This window comes from Mytilus edulis, unplaced genomic scaffold (genome assembly GCF_963676685.1).
Source record: "Mytilus edulis unplaced genomic scaffold, xbMytEdul2.2 SCAFFOLD_110, whole genome shotgun sequence".
Taxonomy (NCBI): domain Eukaryota; kingdom Metazoa; phylum Mollusca; class Bivalvia; order Mytilida; family Mytilidae; genus Mytilus; species Mytilus edulis.
In genome coordinates this window covers 40,835-51,973 of record NW_027268344.1, presented here as the reverse complement: position 1 = coordinate 51,973, position 11,139 = coordinate 40,835, and the positions used below count along the sequence as shown (strand labels likewise).

The window sequence follows — 11,139 nt, the reverse complement described above, 5'->3', positions numbered from 1 at the left end:
AAAAATTATAACGCAATCCTTATACTATGCACCTCGATATAATATTTGAACCTTACACCAACACGTACATGTACACCTCACAAAAGAACGCATACGTACCGGTACGTTAACCATTCACTTTCTTTACCGGATTTCTGGACATTAAACCTTACGTAAAACCTCAAGATTCATTTTCACAAAATACCTACCATATATCTGTTTTCTAACTGAATGTAGCGGGAAAATTCCTACATTTTGATATAGGATGGAAACATACTTAAAGTATGACTTCGAGGCATTCACAAGCAGTGAAACCATTCCGGAATTTAGCATTTTTACTCTTTTAGAGTTAAACTTGTCAACATCTTACGCACAGAACATATTTCTGATCACAGGAATAGTATAATTACCGCTTAATATCTAAAACAGATGGATCACGCCCCTACCCCATGCGTAATTATAAAAATCACTGAGCTGCTGTCCACTACAACAAAATCCTTCTATATTCAGACTGGATCTACAGCAAAGGGAACGGCTATTAAAGGGAAGTCAGATGTGGATTTAGTGTTTTTGTTGTCAAGAAGCCGGTATCAGTCTGTGGATCATCTGAACAATGACTTAAAGGAAATCTTGGCTCATATAAAAGGTGTCATTATTGGAAAATACCAGAATGTGCAGGTACATCAAAGAGCTGTCTCTTTCGAAACTGTGTGTAGAGAATCAGGGACTGGTCATAGCCATGTTATTAGTGTTGACCTTTTACCAGCTGTTAACTTCGGAGATCTTGGTAAGGACAATCGTCTACATATAATGAGAAATAATTAGATTGTAAAAAGTTTTTACATTTCTTTAAAGAAATAATTATTCTAATATGACGTTCTTCTTTGCCTTTTGATACAAAGCAATGTTTTAATTTCAATGAAATCTGGGCTACAAGTGATTGACGTCACAATTGCAAATTCAATGTCAATAGAATTTTGAACAACACCGGATATTAACATTAACATTTTTGTTGGTGTTGATCGCTAGGAAATTAAATGAAACCATTCTAAAAGTAAGTTTAAATATATCTGTTAATTTTTTTGTCGTGAAACTGTTGATTTTCTATAACATTTTTTTCTACATCAAATCAAAATAGATGACTTTCGTGTGTATTATATGTTCCATCGAAGTGCAAATGTTAAAAAATTGTCTTATTAAAATCAAAATAATTATATCATGTCATGAGCTATGCTCATTTTATTACGGGTAGGCATTGTATTTGTCAACATTTAACATCTCGCTTATGTTCGGTATTTAGTTATTGATATATATCATACCTACCAAATTTGAAATGAGCATAAAGGAGGGCATAAAAGAATCATTTCTTAATTATTGAGTTACTATCACATTTGAAAATAATGTCAAGACTCGATTTTCAGTTAATTTGAGGAGTATCCATACACGAATGAGAATAGCATCAGAGGAAGTACGAAATATGTACACCCCTTCTTTGACCAAATGGCAGAGAGAATTTGTCAAGAGAGACAGAACCGAGCAACTGAAAAAGCTAATAAGATTCGTAAAGTATTGGAAGAATGAGTCTATTCAGGTATCGTCAATTAACTCTTTAGAATTGTATGGTTGTCACTGCGAAATTGGCTCACCACAAAGTCCTAATTGCTTAGAATATGGAGCTCATATCTTCCAGTTGATACTACTTGTATATTCCAGAGTATCCTCTCATACTTTTCTTGACAGTGGGCTAAGCTTTTCAAAAGGTAAAGTCGAGGACGTCCCGTCAGTTTTTGGTTTTTGTCACTTATTATTTTGTGAAATGCAATTTCTTCTCTTAGTATTTTCGATTAATGATAATTTTTTTTATTATGGCATTGCATTATTCGTGAGTTTTGAATGTTTTTTTGGAATCCCTTTATAATAACAAATAATGACTTTGACATGAAGTATGAAATAAAAAGCAATATATGTTTAATTCTGAGTTTTCGTTGCCTACATTATTTTTGGTATACATATTATTTGTATCGCCAGTATAAAATGCCAAATATCCTTATCCACAATAAACCTTTTTGACCTATCATGGTTTACTTTTATAAAATGTGACTTCGATAGAGAGTTGTCTGGTTGGCACTGATTGGCACTCAAAGCCCATCTCCCTATATCTATATATTCAAAATATCTGATTTTTTTATATACGAGCAAACATACACCAAGGAACATTTTGTAAATATGCTTGATATAACTCGCTATCTGTCCGTAAATTGTTTGGTGTATGTTCACATTTTGTGACGTCATATGTGTATGTGTTGAGCATTAAATCTACATCAGTACGTTTAGCTAAAGTATGACTATTCTAATGGGGATGATTGACTTATGACAGCCTCGATAACTGTTTATAAATGATAGCATAAATATATTTCTTTAGGGTTTGTTTATGTGGTTCATAGGTTTTTATCGTTTCTTGTTTTTTTGTGTAGATTAGAACGTTCGTTTTCCTGTTTGAATGATTTCACACTTTACATTTTGATGCCTTTTATAGCTTATTTACTGTGCGTTGTGAGCCAAGGCTCCTTATTAAAAGCCATTCTTTAACATATAAAGGTTAACTTTTTACAAATTTTAACTTTGATGACGAGTTGCCTCAATGGCACTCATACCATATCTTCTTATATCTGTATATAAAAAAACGGGTGTTTGAAAATGTCAGGCAGTCCCAATTAGTCTATAAGTTCAATGATGTATGTAATAAGTTAGCCGATAACACGTTGAAATATTGAGAGAAATCAGAGTAAAGTAAAAAGAGAAATTCTGGTAATGGTAATGATATGGCTAAAACTGTTTTATCTTTGTAGCACTCTACATCATCTTTTGCTATTGAATTACTTGTCATTCGTCTGTGGAGTCAGGACGGTTCTCCTGTACATTTCAAGCTAACAAATGCATTGAAAAAAGTCATGGAAACAATCGCTGTTCCGAATCACATTAGAGTGGAATTCGTCGGGGAGTTTTACAACAGAGAGTTTCAACAAAGGTATAGTTTGCTAAAAGAAAATCAAAGAGGTCTATTAAACCTTTCGAAAAAAGATTCATAAAGGAACAATGATCATCAAATATATGGTATATCTATTTAAGATTTGTTGAACAGAATTTTGATTACAACGTATATTTACAATGTACACGTTCATAGCAGTGGCGTATTAACCATCCTTTGTAGTAATAAACTAGACTATACTGATCTCTGTGAACGTGCACAAGACCTGTTACCAATTGGGACTATTGTTTTTCTATTTTTCTATCTTAAACAGCTTTTAGGCAGAAAAAAATTCGTTCCTCCGTTTATCAGACTGAATCAAAAAATTAAAAAAAGTCGTTGATGCACATTTCAACTTTCGAAAGAAATATTTTTAAAAGTTAGGTTTTGCAACTATACAGATTCACTGTGAGATTAATCTAAAAAGCTTTGAAAACGCTTTTACAACGAGCAAGATTTAACACAATTGTGTGAAGGATTTTGAATATCTTATTGATTCATACTTTGACATAATGATATTTGTGTTTCGTGTTGCATGGACATGTTACAGAGTTTCTTGCTTTCTTCCTACACTTTTACATCAATATACTAGTATACCGTTTACTTTCCTATAATATATGAGCCATCCACTTTATAACGGGTTGAGATGTAATTTTACAATCAATTATTCTGAATAGATCATTAAATACTATATAATTAGGTCTTTCCACTTTTCCGTGGAAAGACCTATTGTATTTGTTCTGATTATTATTTATTTTTTTTTTTTTTTTTCTTTCGCCTAAATTTTTTTCTTGCGTAGTATTGATGTTTCAAAAGATGTCGCTTAGATATTTGGAATATGATGTCGTATAGTTTATACGCTTTTAAAATTTACAACTGCGTAACAAAATACTTTACGTTGTAAGAGTTATCTTCCCAAACACTGTTTTTCTTGTGGCCACTACTCCTTCGCAACCGTAAAAGATTACGACAAATTTATTTTACCAAACTGCTCGTTACTTCTTCAGGATTAGGCAATTCATTTGGACCGAAGCTATCTGGAGACTCCATATGAGAGTTATTTCCCCTTATGCATTTGATATAAGTGATATGCGTTTCTAACTGGTAAACCATAAGTGATAGAGACCTAGGGTCTCTTGATTTGAGATCCTTGGTCCAAAAAAATGAAAATAAGGTCAAGGTCAAAGGTCAAGGTCATATTCTAAAATTTGATTTTGGCTTATTTTCACTTATTTTCAAATACTGTATGACATATTGACAAATATTTTTTCCTAAATTGTTAGTTGCAACATGTCCTTACTTGTATATTTTGGTTGAAAGGGTGCGCATACAATAAATTGGAGTTTTTGTCCATCTTACATTTAGAATTACGCGTAAAGTGGTATTACTCATTAACCAAACATATTAAAGACCTAGGGTCTTATGATTTAAGGTCCTTGATTTGTGACCTTGAAATTTAGGTCAAGGTCATAGGTTAATAGGACGTTCTATATTTTGACCTTTGCTTTAAATTCATATTAATACATCACAAAGCCATAGGAACTAACATTTTAAACTGATTTTTCATATTTCAATATCAAAATAGATCTTCACTAGTGGAAAGACCTTCAATTGTTCTCTGAACAATTGGTTTTTAATTTTGTATCTGCTTTTTTGCGCAAAATAAAGTCATGAAAAAAAGAAGACTAAAATTTAGCATTCACCTTACAAGATCTAAGTTGATACAATAAATTTCTTTGCATACATCTTAACAATACTTTGTGTCTTGCTTAAAGCAGTTCAGTAGAAATTTTGCCTGATTAGACTCCCACACCAACAATAAACATCTTATAAACGTTTAATATCAACCCGCTGGAAATGTTTGAACCTGTGCTAAGTAAGAAATCTGATGTAAAGTGGTTTCCCTCTGTTTATGTAATTCATACGTGTATATTATTTCTCGTATTTATGTTGATTAAAAAGTTTGTTTCCCCGTTTGATTGGTTTTTCGCTAATACTTTTTTTGTGGCCCTTTATAGCTTGCTGTTTGGTGTGAGCCAATGCTCCATGTTGAAAGCCATAACTTGACATATAATGATTTACTTTTATGAATTTTTACATGGACGAATAGTTGTCTCATTGGCACTCATACCACATCTTCCAATATCGAACAAATGTTTTTTTTTATATATTTGTAGCTATGCTGCGCCATACATCATAGATCCTACCAATCCGTATTCAAATGAAGCTGCAAAATGTCGGTGGAATGAAATCAGCCAGGCGGCAAACACGTTCCTGCAGAAACCCTGGATGATAAGTGCTATTTCTAAATTTGTTTAACTCTAATTTGAACATATGAAAAGAAAAAGGACATGTTTTTTTACAATTCTATTGTAATTTTATTGACTTTAATTGTCTAGGTTGTATTACATCAACGGCTGGTAATTAATATAGTAGCATGTTAAATCCATAAATGTTGTGTAAAATGAATTAGGAATAACAACAGCAGTTGAGGTTTCGATCCAACTGTCAGTTATGATACAGGGGATCGTTGATACATGTAAGTACGAAAGTCGAGGAGGGTCATTTAAAATTCTGATTACAAACTTGATATCTATAATGGTTTACTTTTTTTTTAAATTGTTATTTGGATGTAGAGTTGTCTCATTGGCACTCACACCACATCTTCCTATATCTATTGATATCTTAAGACGTGTTCTAAGACATGTCTTATGATAAAATTTGGGACAGTCATAAGACCATCATTCGATACGTATAAGACTGCAAATAAAAGACAGCCATATTTAGTATGGAATCATGACAATTTTAGTTGTATTTATACTCTATTTAAAAGCATCCATTCGTCTATTAAATTGTATAATTTCTTTTATAATGACTTTATGATATATAATTATAGTAATAATTATAACACTATACAAAGAAAAAAAATCAAAATAAAAAATTGTTGAATATATAGCTACAGAACTCGACTTATCACCAGTAATGTACTAACATGCGAAACAGATTTAATGGAATATGATTGAAAACCTTCAATTCAGGGTTTTAGTAATAAACAGGCATATCATGTACAAATTTACTAACTTTTTAATATTGTAAATACTTAAAATAAAACAAAATGTATCAATGGAACAAAGTCATAGTTTGTGTGTTGTTTGACTATCAACCAATGGCTTATGTACAAGATAGCTATAGTCAATGGAAGTATCTACATTTCAAATAATCAATCACATAATCAATCAAATTCAATCATGACATGACTAGTTCATAACATAATGTACATTCATAGGTCCGACCTTATTGGTTCTGTTTTTGAATTTTATATATAATTGTGCTTCTGTGTCAACAGGGGACTGACAAATACGGATTAGAGGTACTGTTGTTATCACACTGAAAGATAAAACAAAGGTTATATTATATAAGAAAATTCAAAAAATTGATTATATGTTTTCTTGTAGTTTACACGTAAACCATTTTTATGATCTTGATTTTCAGAAAACAAACATTTCCATCAACAAACAAAGACAATTCAGAAAAATGCATTATCACTTTACCTTGATATCTATAAAGATAATTCGTGTGATGATTGCCAAAAAGACCACTCTCATCGACTTTAAACAATAAACAAAGTCCATACCGTAATGTCAGCTATAAAAAAACTTCTAAACGACAAATATAAAACAATTCAAACGAATAAATTAGTGGCCTAATTTATTGACAAAATAATGAACGAAAAACAACATACTATACATCACCAACAGAAAACTATTATTTATTTACAGTCTCCTGACTTGGGAAAGGCCCATACATAATGTGGCGGGTTAAACGAGTTAGATAGCGCCGATCCATCCTTAACCTAGGACTGTTGTTTTACAGTACAAAACAAGAACACACCGAACACACCCTATAAAACCAAAACAAAAATGATATAAACTGCAACAAACAAACAACCCCTCAATAACAGACCTCTGACTTAGGGCATGCACAGAATGTGGTACGGATAAACTATTTTTCTGGATCCAAACCTTCCCCTAACCTGGGACAGTGGTGTAACAATCTTATCGAAAAGCCAAAATCAGAATGAATTTTCAATCTTTATAAACTCATCATAGATACCAGGATTAAAATTTTATATTAACGCCAGAAGCGCGTTTCGTCTACTAAAGACTCATCAGTGACGCTTGAATCAAAAAATATTTAAAAGGCCAAATGAAGTTGAAGAGCATTAAGGACCAACAAAAAGTTTTGCCTAATTCAGCGAGGGTTACTGAAAAGGTTTTATGTCACTTCACTTGATTTATGCAGATTTGTATACACATAGCCCTCATGAATAAGACTTTGTTGTCGGTCGAATCTATTGAATTCATATACGTTCAATATACCTGTTCAATACTGGTTAATTTCTCTTTGATTGTTGTAAAATTTGGCCTCAACCTAGAATCATCTGCCCAGCAATTGGTCATAAGCTGATATCTGAAAATTAAGAGCATTTAAATGGCAGGGCTTACAATTATTTAATCTCAGTCTCATTTAAACATGACAACTTATAAATGATACAGTATTACGTTCCCTTATATGATTTATGTGTAGTCTATGTAATGATTAATGTTGTAAATAGTATGTCTCAACCGAGCGTCATCCATTCCGAGCTCCATTTAGACGTAAATGAGGGAGACTTGAACTATTGGTTACGTAGGTTCTGAAAATGTTCCTACCTTTTCCTAGAATCAATAGGAAGAGATTCTCTTTTCTACTCCCACTTAAAACTGTTCACTAATTTCGTCGTGTTTTATTGTTAGTTTTTTTTTTTTATTAATTTCAGTCTTAATGTTTAAATACAACATCTGAAAACATTTGCAATCAAAATCACGCAATGTCATTGGGATTAATTATAAAAAAATCTAGACGGGAATTGAATATTTATGACTGGTTAATACAAGATAACATTAAATGATGTCACTTTATTCAGTGTTTAATACGATAATTGCAATCCTTAGATATCAAAGATGTGGTATGATTGGCAATGAGACAACTCTCCATCCAAGACAAAATTTTTAAAAGTAAACGATTATAGATCAATATACGGTCTTCAACACAGAGCATTGGCTGACACCGAACAAGCTATAAAGGGCAACAAAAATTGATAGAGACCATTCAAACGTAAAAACTGTCTTATCTATATACAAAATGAAAAACAAAAACAGTTATTACCCACACAACGCTTTGTGTGTAATGTTCTATTCAAGTAAAAAAATAATATTAAGAAGAACGAATTGATTTTCAAGGATCAACTTTCTTCACGCACACCACTTTATTTCTGACAAACAGAATCCCGCCAAATTTTTTCAACATTATTTTTATTAAGGTAATATTACAATGTATATGTATTATTTATTTTTATTGCTCAATCCAATTGTTAAGATTCAGATAATTTTACTATCAAACTAGAAGAGAAAAAATATATGCTGAAAAAATTTATACCAGTAAAGAAAAAAGTTCAACTTAAACTAGCATATTTAAATCATTACATTTTCTCGGTGCAAATTTCTGGTTTCGGCAGTCGTCCACCATGTTTCACAAATTGCATGACTTCTTCGTTTGATTTTCCAGGATAGGGAACATGCCCTAACGAAAACACTTCCCATAACAAAACACCGTAACTCCTAAACAAAACAAAATAACGAATCAATGACATAGCAATATCTATTTTTCAGTTTTATTAGAAAACTGTGTATTAGTATATATGCCTAAATTAATAATAGCAATGATTGAATTCGGCGAACTCATTGTTTTCCAACATTTCCTATTCGTCATCTGTCAAATATGATTTTTGCATGGTAACGTTAGCAATGTTCTTATATACTTATGATGTGTAGGCGAACACTTAACTTCTAATAACTAAGGCTGCAATCAAGAGTTTTTTTCTATGACGCCATATTTTGAGGGACCATATAAAAAACAAGATGTGGTATGATTGCCAATGAGACAACTATCCACAAAAGACCAAAATGACACAAACATTAACAATTATAGGTCACCGTACGGCCTCCAACAATGATCAAAGCCCATACCGCATATAGTCAGCTACAAAAGGCCCCGATAAGACAATGTAAAACAATCAAGCGAGAAAACTAACGGCCTTATTTATGTAAAAAATGCATGAGTGACCCTTAGTGGTGGACTGATTAATAAAGATACTTGTATAAAACTAGATATCACTTGAATCAGAATGTTCTCTAGTTTCTAATAAAATAAATATATAGTGTACTTTTATTATATTGAAAAAAATCCATCCAAAGTACATGGGGAAAAAAACTGAAATCATGTCATATTCATACCCATGAAGACATGATACGTGCACATTTTTCATAATCAAAACTGTATTAAATTTATAGGTTTAAACCCAGATTTTATGCCTAAATTAATATGCAAATGTATTTCAGTTGTTTCCTGTAATTAGTTAATACTTCAGCTTTATCATGTACATCTTTTGAATATTCATTTTATTAAATTTACTGTTTGCAAAAGTATAAATTACTCTAAATTATAGGGATTTTCTGGTAACTTAACAGAAAACCCTTGCCGTTTTTGGCACAACCTTTTTGATCTTTTGGTCCTCGATGCTGTTTAACTTTGTACTCGTTTCGGCTTTCAAACTTTTGTATCTGTGCGTCACACATAGGTCTTGTGTGGACAAAATACACTTCTGGCGTATTAAAATTTTGAACTTGTTGCCTTTTGTTGGCTGTTGTTCGTGTGATTCTTTGTCAATTGTGTTCTCCAATTTATTTATATTGTAGTCCTGTGTTGTCATTTTGATGTTATATTTCACATGGCCATAAAAGTGCGAGGTTTGGCATGCCACAAAACCAGGTTCAACCCACCATTTTTTCCTTTAAAAATGCCCTGTACCAAGTCAGGAATATGGTCATTGTTATATTATAGTTCGTTTCTGTGTGTATTACATTATAACGTTGTGTCGGTTGTTTTCTCTTATTTTTGAGTGTAAATTCACATTGCGATAGACGTGTCGCGGTACTTGTCTATCCCAAATTCATGTATTTGGTTTTGATGTTATATATATATGTTATATTTGTTATTCTCGTGGGATTTTGTCTAAATGTGTTACATTTTAGTGTTATGTCGTTGTTCTCCTCTTATATTTAATGCGTTTCCCTCGGTTTTAGTTTGTTATCCCGATTTTGTTTTTTGTCCATGGATTTATGAGTTTTGAACAGCGGTATACTACTGTTGCCTTTATTTATAGGTTTAAACCCGGATTTTCCAAAATATTTTGTTTCAGGGTACGGTCCCCTGCTCCGAATAGAGCTACAGTAGCTGCATAAAAAAGTTCATTTTTCATTGCCTATAAAACAGGATGTTTATAGTGTTATACTCAAAACAATAATATTCAATATAATTTTTAAACTATTTCAATCATTCAACCTGTTTAAATTGAAAGCTAAGTAACTATTTTTTACAATTTAATACAAAAAACATGATACCTTTTCACCAATTAAGTCAATAAACAAGGGTTTCCCTCCATGGTTATTTTTAGTCGGGGGATAACCCCTAGTTTTTTTATACGAAACTGTTTATAGCACCCAATACTACATGCATATTTAGGATGATAACTTGTTATTAAGCATCAGCTTCCTAATACTAGATGGATATTGATTTTCGTATGATAGCTTTCAATGCAAGACTGTGTTGGAACGCATGCAACTTTCACATGTTGCTGTTTTGCATTTTTAAATGTTTCATAGAAAGTCTTCTTCAATTCAATCATTAAATCATTCATTAAATCATTCGTAAAATGATTTTTCGAATTATGCTTGATGAATGATGTACTCTTATTGAATTATTCAAACCTGGATTTATGCCGGTTGAATTTATCCCGTTGAACTAGTAATAAAATAATTAAATGGAGACGGTTATGTTCATATCTTGATATATATCAAGATTTAGACAGTGGAGGATAAGTGTATGACATACGTATACATGGATTATAAATGTTCCAGTTATTAAGATTGTTCACTGTTTCTGACTACTATAATGATTTGCCTAGCAATGATTTGCCTGAGATTGTTGACCCATCGTTTTCTTTTTTGTTATATTGAAGCCATATATTTGAC

General features: G+C 31.9%; 2 protein-coding genes across 2 annotated transcripts in view; one reads left to right on the top strand and one right to left on the bottom strand.

Annotated features, from left to right (window-relative positions):
* Window positions 1–393: 393 nt before the first annotated feature.
* Window positions 394–5,606, top strand: LOC139507336 (2'-5'-oligoadenylate synthase 3-like). Its single transcript, XM_071295715.1, has 4 exons — window positions 394–766; window positions 1,401–1,570; window positions 2,829–3,007; window positions 5,185–5,606. The coding sequence occupies exons 1-4, from the start codon at window positions 409–411 to the stop codon at window positions 5,324–5,326; spliced, it is 849 nt and encodes a 282-aa protein (XP_071151816.1). The 5' UTR covers window positions 394–408; the 3' UTR covers window positions 5,327–5,606.
* Window positions 5,607–6,068: 462 nt separating this feature from the next.
* LOC139507335 (uncharacterized) overlaps window positions 6,069–11,139 on the bottom strand; it is a 39,124-nt gene continuing 34,053 nt past the window's right edge. Inside the window, exons 18-20 of the mRNA XM_071295714.1 lie at window positions 8,533–8,667; window positions 7,387–7,477; window positions 6,069–6,394 (exon numbers count right to left, since the gene is read on the bottom strand). Of these exons, the coding sequence (XP_071151815.1) occupies window positions 6,347–6,394; window positions 7,387–7,477; window positions 8,533–8,667 (274 nt within the window). The 3' untranslated portion in view covers window positions 6,069–6,346. The remainder of the gene's footprint in view (window positions 6,395–7,386; window positions 7,478–8,532; window positions 8,668–11,139) is intronic.